Below are 22,230 nucleotides of genomic sequence, written 5' to 3'. Positions count from 1 at the left end.
ACAACTATAAGGCTTCAACAGAAAAAGACAGCAATGCTGATACTAGAAGTAACCAGGCAGGCCAAACCAAATAATGGAGGCCGCCGTCACTTAAGGAAAACCACTGCTCAGTTAAGAACTACTCACAAAGAGCCATGCACAGTGGGGCTGGTCACACACAGCAGGCCTTTTCCACACCTAGACCAGTATCACACACTGACCAGCACAGAGGAAAACCACCAGAAGCCTCTCCCACTGCTCCTACCACTCCACACTGTAGGCAGGACAATCACACACCTAACACTCAAAGCGGAGACACCAGAGAAAACCACCCTCCCACAACCAGCCCATCCCCAGCTTATATAACCTCAGAGAGGTGATTGCTGACTGGGCCCAGGTGGTAAATGAGGCCAATGAGCAGCAGCTGTGTCCTGGGGAGAGAGAAGAGCAAGAGAGAGACAGAGGGGTGGAGCAAGAGAGGAGGAAGCGGAGAAAAACACCACGCCCACACAAGGGCAGTATCAGAAGGCCCACCTCAGACGTGGTATTATCAGCAGGAAGATAATAATCAGCTCAGACGAGAGGTTCAGACTTTGCTTGGTGCTCTCTCTCTCTCCAGTCCTCAGCCCCTCAGTCGTCTTCAGCTCCCCAACCTTCAGCACTAGGCTCAAGTACCCAGGACCAGTCTCCTCATCCTGACCATGCCTCCAGGCCCTACCTACACACTGTACGTTCCTTTCACATACCAGAGGATGACATACAGAATTTACCTTGGCCAGAGGCACCACTTCCACTTGATCCTCAGGGTGATGAGCCATTCCCCCTCCTACCACCTCCATGTCAGAGATTCCTGCTAGTGCAGCAGCCTCAGTTCCTTTCAGACATACGTCACCTTATCAGTACAGCCAACTTCCTCTGACTGAACAGGTCAGGAAAATTAACGTGAAGGACGAGTATGGCCCTGGAGCATGCTTGAAGAGACAGGTCACCCCTGAATATGCAGAGCCATACACCTTTCAGCGCCAACAACCAGAAAGCTTCCAGGAGATGACTGGGGACCCACCTCATTGGCCGCCAACTGATTCCAAAGACTGGAGGAAATATGGTCAGCACGAACCTCTACTGAGTACAGAGACCGTGTTCCGGGGATCAACACCACACATTTCATACTTCACGTCTGATGACCCCAGCCAGTTCGCTTGTTTGCGAATGGCCCTTGACTATATCCTGCGTCATGATGCGACTGAACGTTTCAAGTACCAGATCCTAGTCGATCACCTCAAGTTGGAAGACGTCTTCCTGATTGCAGATTCCTACAGCAATAGCTACTACACATACAGACAGACCATGTCGTCTCTGATAGAGCTGTATGGTCAACCTCAAACTTGCCCTGCAGCAGATCACTGACGTGTTGTCTGAGTCTCCTGTACGGAGTGGTGACAGCCGAGCACTCCGTCTTTTTGCCCTGAAAGTGAGGGCTCTCGTGGGAATGTTGGAAAGCTTGGGAAAGAGGGGAGAGTAGAACTGAAATGTGGGTCACACGTCACCAGACTGCTGTCCAAACTGCCACACAATCATCGAGCGCAGTTTAAGCGGTTCATCAATCCTCTTCAGACACCAATCCCGACCTTAGCAGATTTGGCAGAGTGACTTGAATACGAAGTCTGCATTCAAGATCATGATGTGTATTTCCATCATCCTCAGCAACCTTGAGAGCCACGTGTGGATCGTGGGAAGGGTGCCAGACCCAAGCAGAGATCAGCAACAGCGACCACGACCGTCTTATTGGGCTACGACTCTCCTGCTAAAGGATCAGGGCCTCTGAAGCAGGCAGTTTCCAAACTGGGGAAGCCAAAGAAATTCTGCCCCTTCTGTAATAATCTTCAGCACTATTTCAATCAGTGCACAGATTTCAAGAAGCTCAGTACGGAGCAGAAGTTGTCTTGGAGTCGAACAGGCAAGTGGTGCTGGAGATGCGGAAGGGACCATCCAGCAATGATACCTGAAAGCTAGATGCCAGCAATGCAATCAGGTGCATTTGGAGGCATGAGGTTAATGCATTGCGATCCACTAGCTCTGACAGACCGGCGGAGGAAGCTGTCCAACCCGTCACGTACTACGTTGATCTGACCAGGGGGACCAGTTGCATGCTACTGAAAATGGTCAGGGTGTGCCTCTATAATGGCAAAAGGAAGCTAGAGACATACGCCATCCTAGACGATGGGTCAGAGCACACAATCCTTCTTCACAGTGCTACTCAAGAACTGGGCCTTCAGGGAATGAGGGAGGAGTTGGCACTTCAAACTATCCGACAAGATATTAGAACGGTAGAAGGACATTCCGTTTCCTTCGCTATAGCCTCCGCCACTGACCCTTGGAAACGGTTCCAGATCCCCAGAGCATTCATTGCCACTGAGCTTGGGCTCGCTAAACACTCACATCCAGCTGACGCACTGCAAAGGTCCTACCGCCACCTGGAAAGTCTTCCACTTCATTCGTTTCACCAAGCTCAACCATTGTTGCTGATTGGCTCTGACTACCCACATCTCCTGACTCCAATAGAGTCTGTACATCTGGGTCCACGGGGATGACCAGCTGCACTCAAGACACGGCTGGGTTGGACTCTGCAGGGTCCAGCCAAAGTTCTTCTGCATCAAGCCTCCACTCCTCAGTGTCTACTCACAAGCACCATGACTCCCTGTGCTGAACTTCTCAGTAATGTGGCCAAGCTCTGGCAGATGGATGTTCTCCCATACCAGAATGAGAGGGTGGCCACACATTCAAAACAAGATATTATGGCTGTCAAGATGCTAGAGGAGAAGACCATCAGAGTGGAGGTGGATGGTATCAACTGATACACCACCCCTTTGCTGTGGAAAGAGGAACCAGTCCCACCTCATTCCACTGAGGACTCCTTCCTGGGTCACCTGCGAGCCACGGAGAAGCGCCTGCTGAAGGAGCCTGTACAAGCAGCTACCTATAACCGGGAGATTAAAAAGCTGGTGGATGCAGGCTATGTGAGTAAACTGACCATCACAGACATTGAGATATACAGTAGCACCTGCTACGTACCGCACCACATGGTTCATCATAATGGCAAGAATCGCATTGTCTTCAACGGTTCCTTTGTGCACAATGGTACCAGCCTGAATGAGCATCTCCGCGCTGGTCCTACCTTTGGCTCGACACTCCTGGGTGTGTTACTTCGCTTCCGGGAGTATCCCATTGGGGTTAGCAGTGACATCAAGGGGATGTTTCATCAGGTCGGTGTGTATGTGTAAGTTTGGTGATGGAGTTTTTATTATGAATGAATGATGAAAATTTTATGAATTATTATGTCTATTTTTATGCTTAAGGACAACAGATGGAAATTAGCCCTTGGCTATAATCTGGTATGTTTACATTCATGTAATTTTTTTTTTTACATTTATGTTCATTAACATGCACTGTCCTAAATAAATAAATAAATAAATAAGGTCACTTCTTGACTGAGGACAAGCCTTTTCTCCGATTCCTCTGGAAAGACATGGATCGAACTAGGCAACCAGATGTCTATGAATGGCAGGTCTTGCCCTTCGGGAAAACATGCAGTCCCTGCTGTGTCACCTATGCTCTCCAGCGGCACGTTCTGGATCACAGCAGCCCCAGCGAAGATACCCGTCACACGGTGGAGAAATGTTTCTACGTTGACAATCTCCTCCAGAGCTTTGCATCATTTCCCGAAGCCCAGCAACTGGTCAACAAAATCCAGCAGTTGCTACTCACCGGTGGCTTTGAATTACGACAGTGGGCTTCCAACTACCCAGAACTCATCAGTCATATGCCACCTGGATCAGTCTCGGAAAACAGTGAACTGTGGTTTTCCCCCAATGGAACTGATGTACCAGAGCAGACTCTGGGCCTGCAATGGCACTGCCAGTCTGACGAGCTAAGATATCAGATACGGCACACCGAGCAGTTGGTGGAGCCCACAATCATCTATCGGGTTCTGGCCAAGCAGTATGATCCGCTTGGCCTCCTCATTCCTTACACCACTCGGGCCAAAATCCTGGTCCAGCACCTCTGGAGAAAAAGGAGAGACTGGGATGATCCGAATCTGCCAGTCGACCTGCTGCAGCTGTGGCATGCATGGGAAAGTGAATTGATTCAGCTCCCTGATGTCTCCCCGTCACGTTGTCACGTGCAGCCAGAGACAGACCTATCCCTTTGCAAGCAAAGCATCCACATCTTCTCCGATGCATCTGAGAAGGCATACGGAGCTGTGGTATACCCTCGGACAGAAGATCATATAGGGGGAATCCAGGTAGCCTCCCTAGCCGTCCGATCTTGAGTTGCTCCCGTCCGTCAACAGTCCATTCCTAGGTTGGAGCTCTGTGCTGCTTATGTGGGAGCCCAGCTTGCTGCTGTTCTCAAGAGGGAACTCACCCTTCATATCTCCATGCCACAGGTTGTCTACCCAGAAACAGAAATCTTGAGCCGTCGTAGGTGGAGGCAGTGCCAAGCCTTGGCGGATCAATTCTGGATCTACTACATTTGGAATTTTCTACCTTCACTCCAGACGCAGCACAACTGGCAACACGAAAGAGATCAGTTGACTGTTGGCACTATCGTTCTCATTGTGGACCAGCAGCTCCCTCGTGCCCTGTGGCTCGTTGGGAAGGTCATCCAAGTCATCCCTGGAGCAGATGGCAGGGTTTGGACTGCTCAGATACAGGTGGGAAACAAGGCATATATACGACCAGTGGCTCAACTCATCAGACTTCCAGCTCTTCCACCAGAGTCTACTGGCTGACCTTCCTAAGTGAAGTGCACCTTTGCTCCGCAAAGTTGGGGGCGGCTGTACAAAAGGCCAGCCAGTCAGCTGTGCTGACGAACAGAGCCACTCTGCTGAGTAAATATATAAGCATACAGATGACGATTAGCCAATGAGTGTAATTGCTCATGTTGGGTCTTGTGTAAAGTGTCTAGTTGGGATTTATGTAAATAGTAAAATTAGCACTTGTTGATATTCCCTTATTTTGGTTGAATGTTGTACTACCAAGTATTGTTTGTATTGTTGTATTACACATTTAATTTACTCTGTTCACATAATTATATAAGACTTTTATGTTCTCTTCCAACAGAAACCACACCATTACTTCAACACAGGGCATATAGCATTCTACGGCACGTTAAATCCCCTCACTGACATTATGGATGTGTAACTTGGATTCTTGTTCAATAAATGAGTGAACGACAGATACCCGAGTGGAAGTGGATTTGTGGATAAGCCATCTGTTCTTATCAGACAACCCTGCTGAAATTGTGGATTCATAGTGTCAGCACCTTATCATCTTCATCATTCATAGTCAGGAGGTCAAGTCTGTCTCTCTTAAAGTGACATCCTCGATTACACTTTCCCGTTCCCTGGTCGTGTCGGTATATCGATCGATCGATAGATAGTTGACTGAATAACTAGCCACTATTCAATAACTGTCCGTATATCTATATCTATCTATCTATCTATCTATCTATCTATCTATCTATCTATATATATATACACATATATACACAGAGAGAGAGAGAGAGAGAGAGAGAGATGGATAGATAGATAGATATAGATAAATAGATATATATATAGATTTATAGAGATATCCACTTGATAGTTGACTGAATAACTATCCACCTGTTTTACGTTTTTCTTGGCCTTCAGACAATAATTCCTGTTTCTATAGTGTTGGACAGGACAGTCAAAGAGCAGAACAAAAGAAAAATGAAAAAACTATGCAAAAACATCAACAGGTCATCTACTAATGGGTAGCTTCGTTGTTTGATCCCTGGCTGCTCCAGTCTTCATGCAAATATCCTCCAACTTGCTCTCCGATGCGTGAATGTGTGTGGATGTTAGGTAGAAAGCATTCATGTAGAAAAAGCATAGAAAAAGGAGCTTGTATGAATGGGTATGAATGTGGCATGTTGTATAAAGTGCTTTGAGTGCTCAGGTAGAGCAGAAAATTGCCCTATAAGTCCATTTACTATTTATCATTTGTTTCACCCTTTGATGCATAAATTACTTTAACTTCAATCAGGATTTTTTCTTAAGTATTTTTATTTATCTTTAGGCATGAAAAGATAAATGGTTGGATGAATCTGTATCACAACCTTAACCGAGTATTCTGCAGCTGACGCCCTAATCTGACTGTCTCACTGTGACATCTCTTTAGTTCACTGTCTTCAAGTATATATTTTGGCTCTGTATTCTTGGTGTAAAGAGTTGCTTCCTGTGATATTTTTGTGTTTTGTTGTCACCTATAGTGCTAAGTGTTCTTGGTGGTATTTTCACACAACAGCACCCAGAGATTACTTATCACCTAAACGCTGTGGGCAGCCTTTGTGTTTCCTTTTCTTTTGCATCAGTATTTTTGTATGCACAGTTCTTCTTTCCAGTTTCATTGTGACTTGCACTATTCAGTAATACTACTGCCATTGTTTTTTTTCTTAAAACAATGTAAATACATCATTGAATTACTGTTTAGAAGTTGTATATTGAAGCTCTAAAAATGTAAAGGCTTTTACCACTATGAGGTTCCACATGCGAGCAGCTTCGGCCACCAGTGTGGACACAGAGCTGCAGCCTGGCATCAACACGATTTTGATAGGCTCTGTGTACAGAAGGTCATACAGCAGCTTGGTGGCCTCACCAGGATCACACTATAGGGACACAAACACACAAGACATGTTTGTCAGCATACATTGTTCCAAACAACTTTACATATGATAACACTAAATAAATAACTGTTCATAGGTACAATTAAGTCCATAAGTATTTGGTCAAAGAAATTTTTTTGTGATGTTGCCTCTGTTCACCACCACTGAACTTTAAATCAAACATCAAGATGCACTTACATTTTTTTAGTTAAGGGTTTAACAAAATTATTTAGGTAACTATTCGGGAATGAAAATCCATTTTGTGAGGCTCAAAAATAATGGCATAAAAAAACAGAATTTTAAATGTAAGGATTTAAATCTGGATGCGTCATGACTGCGTGTGGCAGGCAAGAATGGTGGACCCAAAGTGCAGACTCACAAAAGGCAAAAAGGTGAACTCAATGCAGCTTTATTGCTGAATGCAAAAAAAAAAAAAACTAAACTGAAAATACAAATAAACTAGGTAGGCAGCCTGACAGACGGAACACATAGTACAAGATGATAAAGATCATTACACAGACCAAGGAAAACACACGGCTTAAATACAGGAAGCAATCAGGTAATGGGAGACAAGAGGGGGACACAGGTAGGACAAATCAGACCTAACAACACAAAGAAAACAAAACTAGAAACACTGACATGAGACAAAGCCCTTCAAAGTAAAACAGGAAATATAACACAGAGACACGAGAAGGGGACACAGCTGACAGGGGAGACAGGGCAACCATGAAACAGAGACAGAAACCAGGAGACTAAGAACTCTAACATAGAAACCAAAAGACTAGAAATTATAAATAATGACAAAATCAAAGTGCAATAATAATGCAAAACTCAAAACACTGGGTCAACAACCCAGGTACCCTAACAGGATGAAAAATTTTTGACTACGTCTAGAACTCATGGATATCACCAAATGCTGTATGTCCTCCTTAAGATGTTCTAGCAGGTCTTTACCGCAGCTGTCTTACGCTCCTGCTTGTTTGTGGGTTTCTGTGCCTTCAGTTATGTTTTCTGTAACTGAAAAGCCTGCAGGGGGTAGACATTAGATGATTGTCTTGTCCGCTCAAAAATCTCTCTCTTTTTTTCCCTTGGATTGCTTTTCACTGTTTTGGGTCATTATTCAATTGCACTGAGAGAGATGCTGTCTGATTACTTTAAAACATTTGGCTGAATCGTAGCATAGCCTTCAGAATTCATCCCCACTACTTCTATCAGCAGTCACATCATCAGTAAACACAAGCGACCCAGTTCCAATAGCAGACATACATGCCTGTACCATAACACGGAGGGATAGTGACATAAAGAAATTTTTAATCCACCCAGTTTAAAAGTAAGGTTAACTTTTTTGTCTTTCTGGGTTGTTGGAGGATGGTGGATAATTGCAGTCAAGCACTAAACAAAAAACAAACAAAAAAAAAAAAACCCAGAACAAATTAATGTGGAAGGACACTAAGCATAGGATATAGCAAAAATATGATACACAGTTTGCTGAATGTAGAACTAAAATATATTAACCAATTTAAAATGTGTTTTCTTCTGTATATGTACAGAGAGCCAATAAAAAAAGGGTTGCAAAGGGGCGATGTGAGGCACGTTCCAAGGTCACCTCAACCAGAGCCATGGCGGGCTCATCTGGTGAAGCAGACAGAGCATCTACCCATGTGTTTCTGGAGAATGCATATACCCACCAGTCAGATCCCATCATCTTGACTGTCATATTACAAATGATGCCTGACTTTCTCTTTATAGCCTATAGTCAATGAAATCAATAAACCATTTATATGATAATGATGAGTGTGGTAATCACTAAACATTTAACAGAGAGTTCACAAACAATGAAATTAATGTTTATACAAATCTGTGTATCATCACACAGGTTTGAGCCATAAAAAGGGGTTTGCATAGCCATGCCAAACTGACATTTTCTTACACCATGATCAATAAGGGCTGGTGCCCAAAACTTTTAGGTTGATTCAGTAACATTGCTTTTAAAAGAGAGCATACTGATATAACCACAAGTGATGTACCAATACCAGCTTAAACATGAACTGTATATCAAAAACTGATGTAGCATCGGGGTCAAGAAAGTGAAGCCAGTGTTGATGAGGCTAGGTTGCAGTTCTTACTTTCATTCCTTTATCGTCAGGTTCATTTTGTAAATTATGGTCAATGTCAGAGTCAAAAAGGACCATGAGAGTTAAGCTTTAGGGCAGAAACTGTGAGTGTAGAGTTGCAGCTATCAGTTATTTTAGTAATTGAATAATCTATTGATTATTCCATCGATTAATCAATTAATTGGATAAGAAATACCCTTGTCTTATTATGACCAATCAAAAATTTTCAAAAGAGAAAAAATACAGGTCTTTCAAGATGACCTGCTCATTGGCTTAGATTTTTACCGGTGCATGTATCTTTTTATTGGCTGTGAAAAAAGCTTTAATTTATTATATTTTAAAAATATCAACTCAATTTAATTGAGAAAGTATTTTATATTATTTCACTTTCAATTTGAAAAAAATGTATGAAAACCTTGAAATAAATATGGTCTACTACACCCCATGCCCACCTTTAGACTTACCCCTGTTTGCTTCCATGTAAAGTAGGATGGCTGCCATCAGCCGTCAGCAAGCGGTATAATTTAAACAATGTAGTAATAATAATGTATGACTTCACTAACCAGGGGTAAAAATTTGATCCCCTGCTGCATCTGCAAGTTTGCTCACTTCTAAAGAAATGAACAGTCAGTAATTTATGTGGTAGTGTGGTGGACCACTAGAGGGATCCACTCACAGTGTTGAGGAAGTGTGTTGCTGTGTTTTGTGGCGCGATGCAGTGTTGCCAACTTAGCGACTTTGTCGCTATATTTAGCGAGTTTTCAGACCCCCTTAGCGACTTTTTTTCTAAAATGCGACTAGCGACAAATCTGGCGACTTATTCTAGCGACAGTGTTATTGGAGACTTATTTATGACGACTTTTTGACGTGAAAACGCGTATCACTCTTGCTCTCAACAAGCAGCGGGTGCTGCCGTGGGCACCTCACCCGTGCCAAAGCGCTCACGGGCGGAGGATAGTCCTCATGCAGCTGCTAACAGGGCAGAAGATGTTCATACCTATGCGTCCAAACTGCAAATGAATCGCGCATGAGTGAAGCCGCTGCTCCCGCACTGACTGTAACGCAGTCAGTTCTTCTTTTACTGTTATGCTGTTTTGTGGATCACAAGGTTTAAAACTACTTATAAACACACACACACAAATTAACTCCACCAGAGTGCCAAGTTTGGGTCACTTTTGCCAGTCCAGGCCCGGATAAAGGAGTAAGGTTGGAATTGTGACATTAAAAAAATAATGATTGCTAAAAGAAATTTAATTTGTAGTTCTAAATAAATTCTAAATGCTTTTAAGACGTTTTTTACTCACTCTGTCTCTTCTTGTTATTTCTCTCTCCAACAACGCAGGTTACAATTACATTAGCATGACCAAGTATGCAAATTAGGCGATGACGTCATTTAGCAACTTCTAGCGACTTTTAGGACAACCAATAGCAATTTTCCTTACTGAGGAGTTGGCAACGCTGGCGTGATGTGTTCAGTTGATGTTGGAGAGGAACAAAGAAGGATGGAAGAAAGAGTTTCTACCATCAGCATTTTGGCGCTAGAGCGCGTTGCTGCCTGCTGCCTGCTGCCTTGCGCTTTTACGGCCCAGGGAAACGGACCCGCCAGCGCGCCGTAGCAGCCACGACCGCTGGCAATACAGAAAGGCTGCTCTTCTGCGAAACTGTCCATTGCTTGGGAAGAGTTTGCAGCCATGGAGCGCCTTGGCATTGTACAGCGCTCGAACAGCGCATGGGCCTCTCCGCTTCACATGGTGCCCAAATTGGACGGTCGGTGGAGGCCATGCGGAGATTTCCGCCGTTTAAATTGCCACAGAGAATGACCGTTACCCCATCCCCCACATTCAGGATTTTTCTGCCAATCTCGCCGCGTTGATGGGTTGATGATCAGTGTTTGGCAGCGCACGGCCTGATCATCAACCCTTCCAAGTGCCAGTTCGGGTTGCCTGTTCTGGATTTCCTCGGGCACCGCATTTCCGTTGAAGGTGTGGTTCCGTTGCCCGACAGAGTCCAGGCCGTTTCGGTTTTCCCGCGTCGGCCATGCTGGCCCACCCGTTTCCGTCGGCGGAGATCGCGTTGCCAACTGACGCGTCCGACGTGGCAGTGGGTGCCGTGTTGGAACAGCGGGTTTCAGGTCTCTGGCAACCGCTCGCCTTTTTCAGTCGTACGCTCTGGGATTCCGAACGCAAGTACAGTGTTTTTGACAGGGAGTTGCTTGCCCTGCACCTCGGGACACAACATTTTCGTTTTTTCCTCAAGGGTCGCAACTTTACTGCGTACGTTGACCACAAACCTTTTGCCATGTCCAAGGTTTCTGACCCATGGAGCGCATGCCAGCAGTGCCAGTTGGCGTCCATTTCAGAGTTTACCACAGACATTCAGCATGTGGCTGGTAAGTCCAATCACGTCGCTGACTGTCTCTCACGCGTATTGGTTTCTCTGGTGTATGTTGGCATCGACTACGCTGCCATGGCCGCTGAGCAACGTGCTGACCCGGACGTCCTTGTCCTTCAGTCAACAAAAACAGGCCTCGTGCTGGAGGACACCCCTGTGTGGGACGGCAGTCCGCGCCTGCTTTGTGATGTTTCTACCGGCCGCCCCTGCCTGGTGGTTCCCCTTTCATGGCGTCATCGTGTTTTTGACTCGGTGCATGCCTTCTCTCATCCAGGCGTCCGGGCCTCGGTCAAGCTGGTCAGCGCCAGGTTCGTTTGGCCGGGTCTTCGCAAAACGTTGAAAGACTGGACGGCAGCTTGTATCCCATGCCAACGCTCGAAAATCCACCGGCACACGCAGGCACGACTCGAACCTTTCCGCGTCCCCAGTAGGCGTTTCGATCACGTTCATGTGGACCTGGTTGGTCCCTTGCCGCAGTCACAGGGTTTCACGCACCTTATGACTGTGGTGGACTGCACGACCAGGTGGCCGGAGGCGGTACCCCTGGCATCCATGACAGTGGTGACGGTGGCCAGGGCATTTTTGTCTACGTGGGTTTCGCGTTTCGGTCCCCCTGCTGACATTACCTCGGACAGGGGCCCCCAGTTTGTTTCTGAGCTTTGGTCTGCCATGGCTGACGGCCTGGGGGTCAAAGTCCACCGCACCACAGCATACCACCCACAAGCTAACGGGATGTGCGAGCGGTTTCACCGGTCACTCAAGGCCGCGCTCCGGGCTTCCTTAACAGGTGGCAACTGGGTCGACCGTCTTCCGTGGGTTTTGCTGGGATTGCGTAGAGCGGTTAAAGAAGACCTCGGGGTTTCCCCGGCTGAACTGGTCCTCGGCCAGCTCCTCCAGGTCCCGGGGAATTCTTACCTGAGAGCCCCCCGTGTTTCGATACCTCTGTGCTGCCTTTTCGCCCCCCAAGGGACTCATTTCCTGTTCCTGGCCCTGTGCACCACTGCCTGCCTGACACTTTTGTTCCGAGGTCATTGGACTCTGCTCGTTTCGTTTTCATCAGGCACGATGCCCATAGGACTCCGCTGTATCCACCATATGACGGGCCATACAGGGTTCTTAAAAAAACATTTCATTTTGGACTTTGGCGGTCAGCAGGAGGTTGTCTCTGTTGACAGACTTAAGCCTGCACATGTTCTGCAAGATGATCAGGTGGTCCCGGCCCAGGCCCCTCGCCGCGGCCGCCCACCTGCCACCGGGCTGATGGATTCTGTTTTTTTCCCCCAGGAGCGCCCCACAACCAACGGAGCCCGAGCTGTCTGCAGCTTTTTCTGACCGCCAGTGCCAGCTTCGCTCCCGGGCTGGGTTTCCCTCTGTCAGTTCCCCCCCCCCCCGTTCAGCCGTTCACTGACAAGGGAAGCTAGCAAAACTTGTGAGGAGATTTACAGTATTTCATATTGGTCCACATTTAAATGTATCTGTTATAAAAAGCTTTCATCAAATTTAATAATAATTACCAGATTTGTTATCACCCATCATTAGTTAATGTGTATCTGTTTGCTGTAACTGAAACTGTTTGACCTGACTAACTGTTTGGGTCAACCTAACCTTGATGTTTTAAAAAGGGGGTATTCATGCATGTAATCTATTGCTGTCTAAGGGCTGTAGTATCACAGTGTGGTAATTATCAAATTTAATAAGACTGATTTTAACTCACTGGTTTAGAAGTAGACTAAACCAGACTTGTTAAAACACCAAAGTTAAAGTAGCAGACTAATCCATGTTAGTGTGAAACTCTTGTTTTCATAAATGGAGTCTATTTACTGAAAAGACATAAATAGACATTCTATTATTTTTGGTTAGAAAGGACTGATGATTTGCTGCTGATCCCATTGTAACCAGTTGATTGCTTACCTCAAATTCCATTTTTTGAAATTTGTTTAAATGTCTTAAATAATGAAGACAAACGAGTTACACGAGTTACTACCTAAGACCGAGTTAGGTAGGCTTCTGAAACTGCAAAATAAAAGCAGAGTTTCAGTCATAATTTCAGAAACAGCAAAGGGAAAATATAATCTCACAGAAAAAATAGTTAGTTAACAGCCTTGAACTAAGCTTAATCAGTAGCTCATCCAGTTCACAATCCATCATTATTCACAGTTTATTGTAATGTGTCATGTAGTGAAGAAAGTGATGTGGTTGTATTGCACAAACTAATGAGAATCTAATAACAACAAATATGACCTTGACCTTGAGCAAAATTTGGCGAAAATCCATTAGGTGATCAGTGTGTGTAATTTTGATTAAATTCAGTCTAATATTCTAAGAGGGGTCACCATGGCATGAGTTCATCACTCCTTTGGGTAAGTAAATGAGTTTAGGAGGAAAAAAACTTCAATTCAAAATCCCCAAAAGTTGATTCTGTTCATCTGGAAGTAACATTTTCAGTGTGAGAAACAATTCATTACTCATTCATTACTTCTTCAGTCTCAGCTGAATGCACGTTTCACCAACCTCATAAACAGTACATTTGCATAATGACTGACACTAGCACAACTCACGAACATGACCATGGATTGTCTTGACAATTTGCAAATTAATGATCAAGGAACTGACTTCACAGTCGATTGTTCATCAGTGGTTCTAGTTTCATTCATTATGCATTGTTCTGATTATAAGGTTGGAAAAACTTGCAGTCAGCTGAGTGAAGAAGTCCATAATCAACTTTTTTGGATTTCCTTACTTGGACAATTGAGCATGCTTTAAGACATTATTATTCAAAGAAGTTAAGTCAGTTAAACTAAGACCTTTGAGGTTTCACTATAGAATTACTTTGTATCCAGTAGCATAGACTGAGTGTCACTTATGGGGAAAAAATTATATACAAATATTAATACACTAATTAGTCCCCATCTCACCCCTCCACTGTTTCCACAACCTGTTCCGATCTCCCTGGGAAACTGCAAGTTCTACTCCTACACGGAGGAAGAACAGTGCTTGTCCACACTAGTAAAGTGTGTGTTTTTTTGTATTGTTGAAAACGGGGCTTAATTTGTAAATTCTGAAAGTCAGGAACACAGAGAAGGTCAAGGAAAAGAAAAAGACATTAAATGCATTTTTTAAAAGTCCATGAACACACTACATTTGTAGAGCAGAGTTCTCCTATACTGGCTTCTGTTCACTGGCTTCCCGTTAAATCTAGAATTGAATTTAAAATCCTGCTCCTCACGTACAAGGTCTTGAATAATCAGTCTCATATCACCCCATTAGAGCACTTCGCTCTCACACTGCAGGCTTACTTGTGGTTTCTTAGAGTATTTAAAGGCAGAATGGGGGGCAGAGCCTTCAGTTTTCAGGCCCCTCTTCTGTGGAACCAGCTTCCAGACTGGATTCGGGAGACAGACACTATCTCTACTTTTAAGATTAGGCTTAAAACTTTTCTTTTTCCTAAAGCATATAGTTGGGGCTGGATCAGGTGACCCTGAATCCTCCCTTACGTAAGCTGCAGTAGGTGTAGGCTGCTGAGTATTTCTTCTTCACTCACCTTTTCCCCTCACTATGCATCTATATACTTCTCTGCATTTAATCATTAGTTATTACTTACTAATGATCCCTTTACACAGCCCCGAGCATTTATCTTTCTTCCGATAAGAACCTCTCCCCCAGTCTTTACACTCCCTGCCACACCTCAGACTTGCTGAATAAACGTTAATTACCTGTCACAGGAACGCCACCGCGTGGACCGTACATTTTAGGCCCCCCACCCTGCTGAGGGAAACCTCCGACCCTACTGGTCTTATGACTCTCTCGTATTTAAGCTGAATATGGCAAGAGGTAACAGGTACATAACCTTGATCTCAGGTACCATGCACGTACATACATGAGTGTTATTCCATTTTTCTCCATAAAATGTGACCAGTTTGACTGAGGAATATACAATATTTACACATACTGTAGTATAGTGGTTCCTTAGTGTAGTGTTTTACACATTTTCATGAAAAGCAAACCCGGTTTCATTCTACAAATCCCTTTGGGGTTACATCATTTAGGGCATCCAGTGTAAACAAAACAAAACAAAACAAAACAAAAAAAACCAAACATGTATAACTACCGGTGTTGACGACCATATCTGAATAAGTTAGAAGCCCAAAATAGCTTTGAAACATACTTTAGCATCAACTGTGATGATACTTGATTTGATCCAGTATGTCCTGCACCCACAGGGTTTTTGTTGTCTTGGGTTTGTGAATTCTTTGTGAATGTGATTTTAGGTTTGTGGTTTTATTGTTATTCCAATGTTTGATGTTTTTATTTCTGTGGGTTCCGGAACTCTTTATTCTGGTTTTCTCGTAATTTCAAGCTTTATTTCCTGCAAAAACGTTGAGTGTTTCCTCCCAGAAACATGACCAGATGGCATCTAACGAGACAACTCTGGATAGCATTGCCTCCAATAACACCGTGGTCATTTTTGACCAGCATATGTCCTTCAATGCACATAGTAAACACACATGAGTTCTACTTCACTCACCTTTTTCTCACTGTGTTTATACACCACTCTGTATTTAATCATCATCATCTCTGATGATTATTCATCACTGGCTCCCTTCCACAGCATGTCTTTTGAATGTAGTGAATGAGGTTCTTTAAATATACAATTTGGTATCTAAGTATTTGGACAACAACACAGTTTATATTTGTATTTTTACACTTTGCCTAGATTTTACCCAAAAAAAGCCTGCACGATTTTGGAAAACAACATTTTGGAAAGAAACTAAGATGAACTTGTAGAAGAATTATGAGGGGACAAAAGTATTGAGAAGGAAATGAATAGTTCATGACTCAAAGGATACTGCATCATCTGTGAAACATAGTGTTATTGTATGTGTATGGCAGCCACTGGAACAAGGTCAGTAGTGTTTATCGATGATGTGATTGCTGATAAAAGCAGTAGAATGAATTTTAAACTATACAAAGCTATACTTTCTGCTCAGATTCAGCCAAATGTTCAGTTGAAACTCAAAATCTACCCTTCATTTGCATCTTTTCATTTGAGATTAAATTCACTGTGCAGGTAAACAGAGGCAAAATTGGAAACAGCCCCCATCCCTCTCTCTCATGGACCTAATTTTATAGAATGGATGGTTAAATGTGGCTTTAAAGTGCTTTAAGAGGTCAGTAAAATGAGAGACCCATTGCAACAGATGATTCAGCCATTTTTTCTGATCTCTCAGAGATCTCTTTGTGTGGTTCCAGACTATGATCTGTGGGAGATCCATCAGAGCATGCTTAGTGTAATGTGCAGTTGGCCTGGCACAGCAGTGGAATAGGTTTAGTCATCTGTGATTGATGAGTGACCAAGCTAGTGCTTGTTACATTTGGCTAAGTGTGCTAAATATGGTTTTCTCACCACAACAGGTTTACATCATGCATCCGTCCATCTGCTCCTGTTGTGTCATCATACAAGGTGCATGATCTTGCCTTATTCTTGTAGCCAAATCTGTGTTTGTTTGAACTGCAGTTGTCGTGGTTACTGTTGTCACGCCAACCTACACCCCCACTACCACCACTCCTGGATTTTGAAGTAGAGATCCAATGCAGAGCAGCTTGAACCAATCACAGTGATGCTTCTTGGGGAAAAAAAGAATACACTTGTCACATTAAATTTAACTGTTTATATACTTGTGTGTGTGTGTGTGTGTGTGTGTGTGTGTGTGTGTGTGTGTGTGTGTGTGTGCGTGTGTGTGTGTGTGTGTGTGTGTTTCCATTCTGGCAACTAACTGAAACTAACAAAAAAAATTAAAATATAAATTAACTAGAAAATACAAAATTATAATAACGCTAAGTTGCAAGTCTCGATCAGTTGTGCCAGAAAAAATGTGCCGGAAGAAGCAGACGCACTGCCTGTTTTTCTGTCGGAAAAAGCTGCCCGTCTGCAGTTAACTATGTTTATATTCTTGTGACAGTCACTTTCGCTAACTCTAAAGTCCAGCTGCACTGAACACATGGTGTATGCAGACTGTTCATGCAGTGCATTTGACGCAAAATGGATGCTTCTTATTGGTTTTGCCTGCAGCACATTGTGCAGGACAACTGCCAAAACAAGATGAACTTTTATTTTAATGGGTGATCTTGAGTCTTCAGTTATTCCATTCATGTAATATAAGGAAGTCATCATCCATAGAGCAGTTCTCATAGACTTCAGCCTGTTTTAGCTGGTGCTGACAAAAAAATTGCTAGAGTCAATGCCTGTATACCAAATCTTTAACTGAAACACAAAGCTGTTATTATCCATTTGTCTATAAAAAGAAATCAAACACCTAAAAAGAGCAAGGGCAAACACAAGCTTTCACTGACAGTGATTTCTTTAAGCCCTTAGAAGTTATTCTAGGCTTGTCTTATGCCTCACTGAGCATTCGGTGTTGTGGTTTTGGAATCCTCTTAGCTGTCGGCCACATCTATGGAGAACAGAAACTTGTATTGTCAGTTGTGGAAAATGTGACTGTTACCATCTAATCTGAGACTCTGTAACCTTTTCCAGGTTTATTCAAATATAAAATTCTAGATTATGAGCCTCCTGAGATGTTTTCATATTGTTGTTCACTTTGATGAAAAATGTGACCATATATATGGGTTCAGTCTCAAGTCAGCCATCTCCAGAACCATCTCCAATTTGTATAAAAATCTTATTGCTATTTTACTGCATAGAAAACCTTTGAATTCATGATACCATGTTGCTTTTGTAACATTCAAGTTGCAGATTGAATGCAGACAGAAATAGATGAGTTTCCACAGTGAGCACACAGAGAGCCATTAGCACAGAGTGTGGTGCTGTTTGAACATGTGCAGGCTGTATAGCTGCTGTTCTTTTGCAAACAAACACAGATGCAGTTTTCACATCACTATACAGTAGGTAGAGCATATCTCTTGGGCTGCGACCCATTTTATGGCCTGAATTCTGCATTTTAAAAACATACAGAAAAGACTGCCACTTATTCTTCTGATGGCATAACATGATCCTGGAAATGTGTCTGAGGGGTGCAGAGATATCTGATATGTGGAGGGGAGACAATCTATGCCTTTAATTTGGTGATTAATGGTCCTTCCACAAAAGTCACAAGTTTAGCATTTTCTGCACACTTTCATCCCATGACTACTGCCACTGTTAAATGTCGATTAATAGATTTATTATTTATTCTTTCTGGATCGACAGGGACAGTAATAGAGTGATAAAAGTAAAAACTTTTGACACAAACTTTTGTTGTTGAAAAAAGAGTGCCGTTAGAAATGTTGGTTTGCCAATAATAAATAATTTGGGTCCCATGCTATATGATTAGCTTTCCACCTCTAGTTATAAATGATTGTGGCTCATTGTTAAAGAATTTTAATCATCAACTCTGCGGGTCTGTGTCAATTAATTAATTTTTGTCCAGATGTGTTCAGCCATTTTTACCAGTGACGGGAGTATTTTAACCTAGAAAGTCAAATATTATTTTTAATAACTGCTTTGTAAAACATTATTGAATGCAAATTCAGCAATGTTTAGTAAAGCTATTAGTTCACACCTACACCTCTCATTAAAGTTGCCTTAAAAATATTAATATAGCCATATCAGGCTACGCTCCTTAACACCATTCAAAAGAAACAGAAATTCTAGTGTTAGTTTTTTTGTTTCGTTTTTTGTGCTGTGCCCTTGTAGCCTTTGTTGTGTTGCAGCAGGTGCTGACTTATATGAGAAGTCCTACTAGTTCTGATCAACATTTGCACACATGCAGTTAAAGCTGGAAAGAAATTAGGGTAAGCCTTCGTCTGTACTTACCATACTGTCATAATGTATCAGCTCCAGCTCATAGTCAGGCAGGATGTCTGTCCTATTATTCACCAAGTCCAGGGCCATCTGAGCAGCGGGGAGGCAGGCTTGTCCACCAGGCCAGCCTCCACTCATGGGAAACAGGGCTCCAATGTAGAGCTTCTTCTTGCCTAGAGCCGGGCAGGAGCAGGATAGAACAGTAAGGATAAAGGTCAGAGAGTAGCGGGAGACCGGCCTACGGGGGAGGTTTTGGCAAAGCCTTTTCATAGCTGGGGGATGCTGAAGGTTGAGCGAAGCTTGGAGTCAGTGTATTCCTTCTATACACTTTTCGGCTTGGAGGGAGCAAGGTGGTATTGCGTGTGGCTCGTGAAGAATGAAATTCTATGAACGAGCCCACGCTGGTGTTCCTGAGAGAAGAGAGCCCATTTGCAATTCTGTGTTATTTACATAATTTTAATGTGATCGTAAGCTTTTTGCAACCGACAAACAATTCAAATCAACGCAGATGACTGTCATCAAGCTCTTCTCCCGTTACATTAAAACTAGGAAACCTATCATCGCTTGTGTTTGGAACAGAACTTCGTAAACACGCAGCTTCAACGCTTTTATAAAGTACTCTGTCCACAGGTACAACGATCTCCATCAAACTTATTAAATGCAGCTGGTAAACCGGGGGGACAATTCATTGGCAGAAAGCAGCTTTAAAGTTGCTGGAGTTAAAAAGAAGGTTGAGATTGGTGACTGAATCAGGCTTCAGGCTCTTTCCACCGTCTGAGGTAACGAAAGTGTCGGAGGCTGCCTGGTTTTCAGCTTCTCTCTGTTTCCAGGAGATAACCGATTGCTGTAACGATGCTTTCCTTTTTCTGCTTATGAAAAATTGAGAACCATCCACACCGAGCCCACGAAGACACGCGGAGATTTAATTTGTCCTCTCCGTCATTTATCTGCCCTTCTCCATCTTATCCGCCTACATCCATAGCCTACTCACGGATCTCCAGTCCAAAGCCTTATTAGAACGTTTTAAACATGTTGTACACAGACCACACCATACAAATGAAAAAGCCTGGTTTTCAGTAATCCAGTAGGCGTAATAGGAGAACGGTCGATTAGACAGCAAGGTCGATCTTCAGATGAAAAAGTGGCCTCGGTGTTGCTGGAATGCAGTCGGCCGCTCGGGAGAGAGCCGAGAAAAATGACGGGAGCTGCTGAGCCCGCTGTGGCTGACTGCAGCAGCGTGCAAGAGCGGAGAGAGAGAGGAGGAGGATGCTTCGTCCCTCCGTTTCACAAACCACTTTACAATCCCTTTACACAGCCCCGAGCATTTATCTTTCCTCCGATAAGAACCTCTCCCCCCAGTCTTTACACTCCCTGCCACACCTCAGACTTGCTGAATAAACGTTAATTACCCTTCACAGGAACGCCACCGCGTGGACCGTAGGTTTTTAGCGACACTCCACCTTCCCGAAAGAATCTCTTATTACTCTCTCGTGCGTTTGCCGATCACAATTACAATACCAACTGTATTCTCGCCAACAAGTAAAACACCATTAAGGTCATAATGCGAGGCTAAAATTGTCCTCTGAAATTCATTCAGTTATGTCAGTTCAGTCATGAAAAGGGCAGGACCGGATTTACACAGTACATGTACATTTTAGGCCCCCCACCCTGCTGAGGGAAACCTCCGACCCTACTGGTCTTATGACTCTCTCGTATTTAAGCTAAATATGGCAAGAGGTAACAGGTACATAACCTTGATCTCAGGTACCATGCACGTACATACATGAGTGTTATTCCATTTTTCTCCATAAAATGTGACCAGTTTGACTGAGGAATATACAATATTTACACATACTGTAGTATAGTGGTTCCTTAGAGTAGTGTTTTACACATTTTCATGAAAAGCAAACCCGGTTTCATTCTACAAATCCCTTTGGGGTTACATCATTTAGGGCATCCAGTGTAAAAAAAAAAAAAAAAACCAAACATGTATAACTACCGGTGTTGACGACCATATCTGAATAAGTTAGAAGCCCAAAATAGCTTTGAAACATACTTTAGCATCAACTGTGATGATACTTGATTTGATCCAGTATGTCCTGCACCCACAGGGTTTTTGTTGTCTTGGGTTTGTGAATTCTTTGTGGATGTGATTTTAGGTTTGTGGTTTTATTGTTATTCCAATGTTTGATGTTTTTATTTCTGTGGGTTCCGGATTTCTTTATTCTGGTTTTCTCGTAATTTCAAGCTTTATTTCCTGCAAAAACGTTGAGTGTTTCCTCCCAGAAACATGACCAGATGGCATCTAACGAGACAACTCTGGATAGCATTGCCTCCAATAACACCGTGGTCATTTTTGACCAGCATATGTCCTTCAATGCACATAGTAAACACACATGAGTTCTACTTCACTCACCTTTTTCTCACTGTGTTTATACACCACTCTGTATTTAATCATCATTTAATCTCTGATGATTATTCATCACTGGCTCTCTTCCACAGTGTGTCCTTGTCCTGTCTTTTTCCTCTTACCCCCAACTGGTCGTGGCAGATAGCCGCCGGTCCCTGAGGATGGCTCTGCTAGATAATTCTTCCTGTTAAAGGGAGTTTTTTTTCTTCCCACTGTCATCTGATGGGGTTTTCTCTCTCTCTTATTGTTGGCTCTTTACAATGTAAAGCACCTTGAGGTGATTAGTGATGGGATTTCCAGCTCTTTTTAGAGAACCGGCTCTTTCGGCTCGGCTCACTAAAAAGAACCGACTCTTTCGGCTCCCAACCGGCTCTTCAGGTTGTTTTCTTGCTCTAATTAATTTGTTATTAACAACAATATAAAATTATGCACAAAAGGAATTACTAATTTAAAAAAAAAAAAAGTGGTTTTATTTATATATGTTTATATATAAATATATACGGTGGCCCCTAGAAACAAAGCACGTACAAACTCCAAAACACCGTTAACCGAACTTCCAAAACAGAGCTACCTAGATCGCTTAAATTACACAATTGAAAGCATATGTATATTGTTTGTGTGTTTATACACAAGCACTCATAATTATTCAAATTAAAATAAAAAAAAGTTCATTTACCTGTTACTACCACACACCAAATCCGGTCGTTGGTACTTCCTGGCTTGTGTAGCCACTAGGTAACAAAAGCTCAACACTGCCCCCTAGCATCCTGGAGCACTTCTGTTGTGTTTTGTACGTGTTTTGGAGTTTGTACGTGCTTTGTCTCTAGGGGCCACCGTAAATATACTTA

The 22,230-nt window shown here is 43.3% G+C and overlaps 1 protein-coding gene across 4 annotated transcripts in view; it reads right to left on the bottom strand.

Annotated features, from left to right (window-relative positions):
* gabbr1b (gamma-aminobutyric acid (GABA) B receptor, 1b) overlaps nt 1-20,526 on the bottom strand; it is a 102,728-nt gene extending 82,202 nt beyond the window's left edge. The window contains exons 1-2 of one of the 4 annotated variants that reach the window (XM_040002589.1): nt 18,985-20,526; nt 6,535-6,669 (exon numbers count right to left, since the gene is read on the bottom strand). In XM_040002589.1, coding sequence (XP_039858523.1) covers nt 6,535-6,669; nt 18,985-19,242 — 393 coding nt within the window. In that variant the 5' untranslated portion in view covers nt 19,243-20,526. Of the gene's footprint in view, nt 1-6,534; nt 6,670-7,045; nt 9,556-16,575; nt 16,877-18,984 lie in introns of those variants that run through there. The other 3 variants (XM_040002590.1, XM_040002591.1, XM_040002592.1) reach the window with 3 other exon arrangements.
* Between the last annotated feature and the right edge of the window lie 1,704 nt (nt 20,527-22,230).

The sequence above is a fragment of the Simochromis diagramma genome, unplaced genomic scaffold (genome assembly GCF_900408965.1).
Source record: "Simochromis diagramma unplaced genomic scaffold, fSimDia1.1 OVJJ01000449.1, whole genome shotgun sequence".
In the NCBI taxonomy this organism is placed as follows: Eukaryota; Metazoa; Chordata; class Actinopteri; order Cichliformes; family Cichlidae; genus Simochromis; species Simochromis diagramma.
Note: the sequence above shows the minus strand (reverse complement) of the source record. Positions and strands in the feature narration are given on the sequence as shown.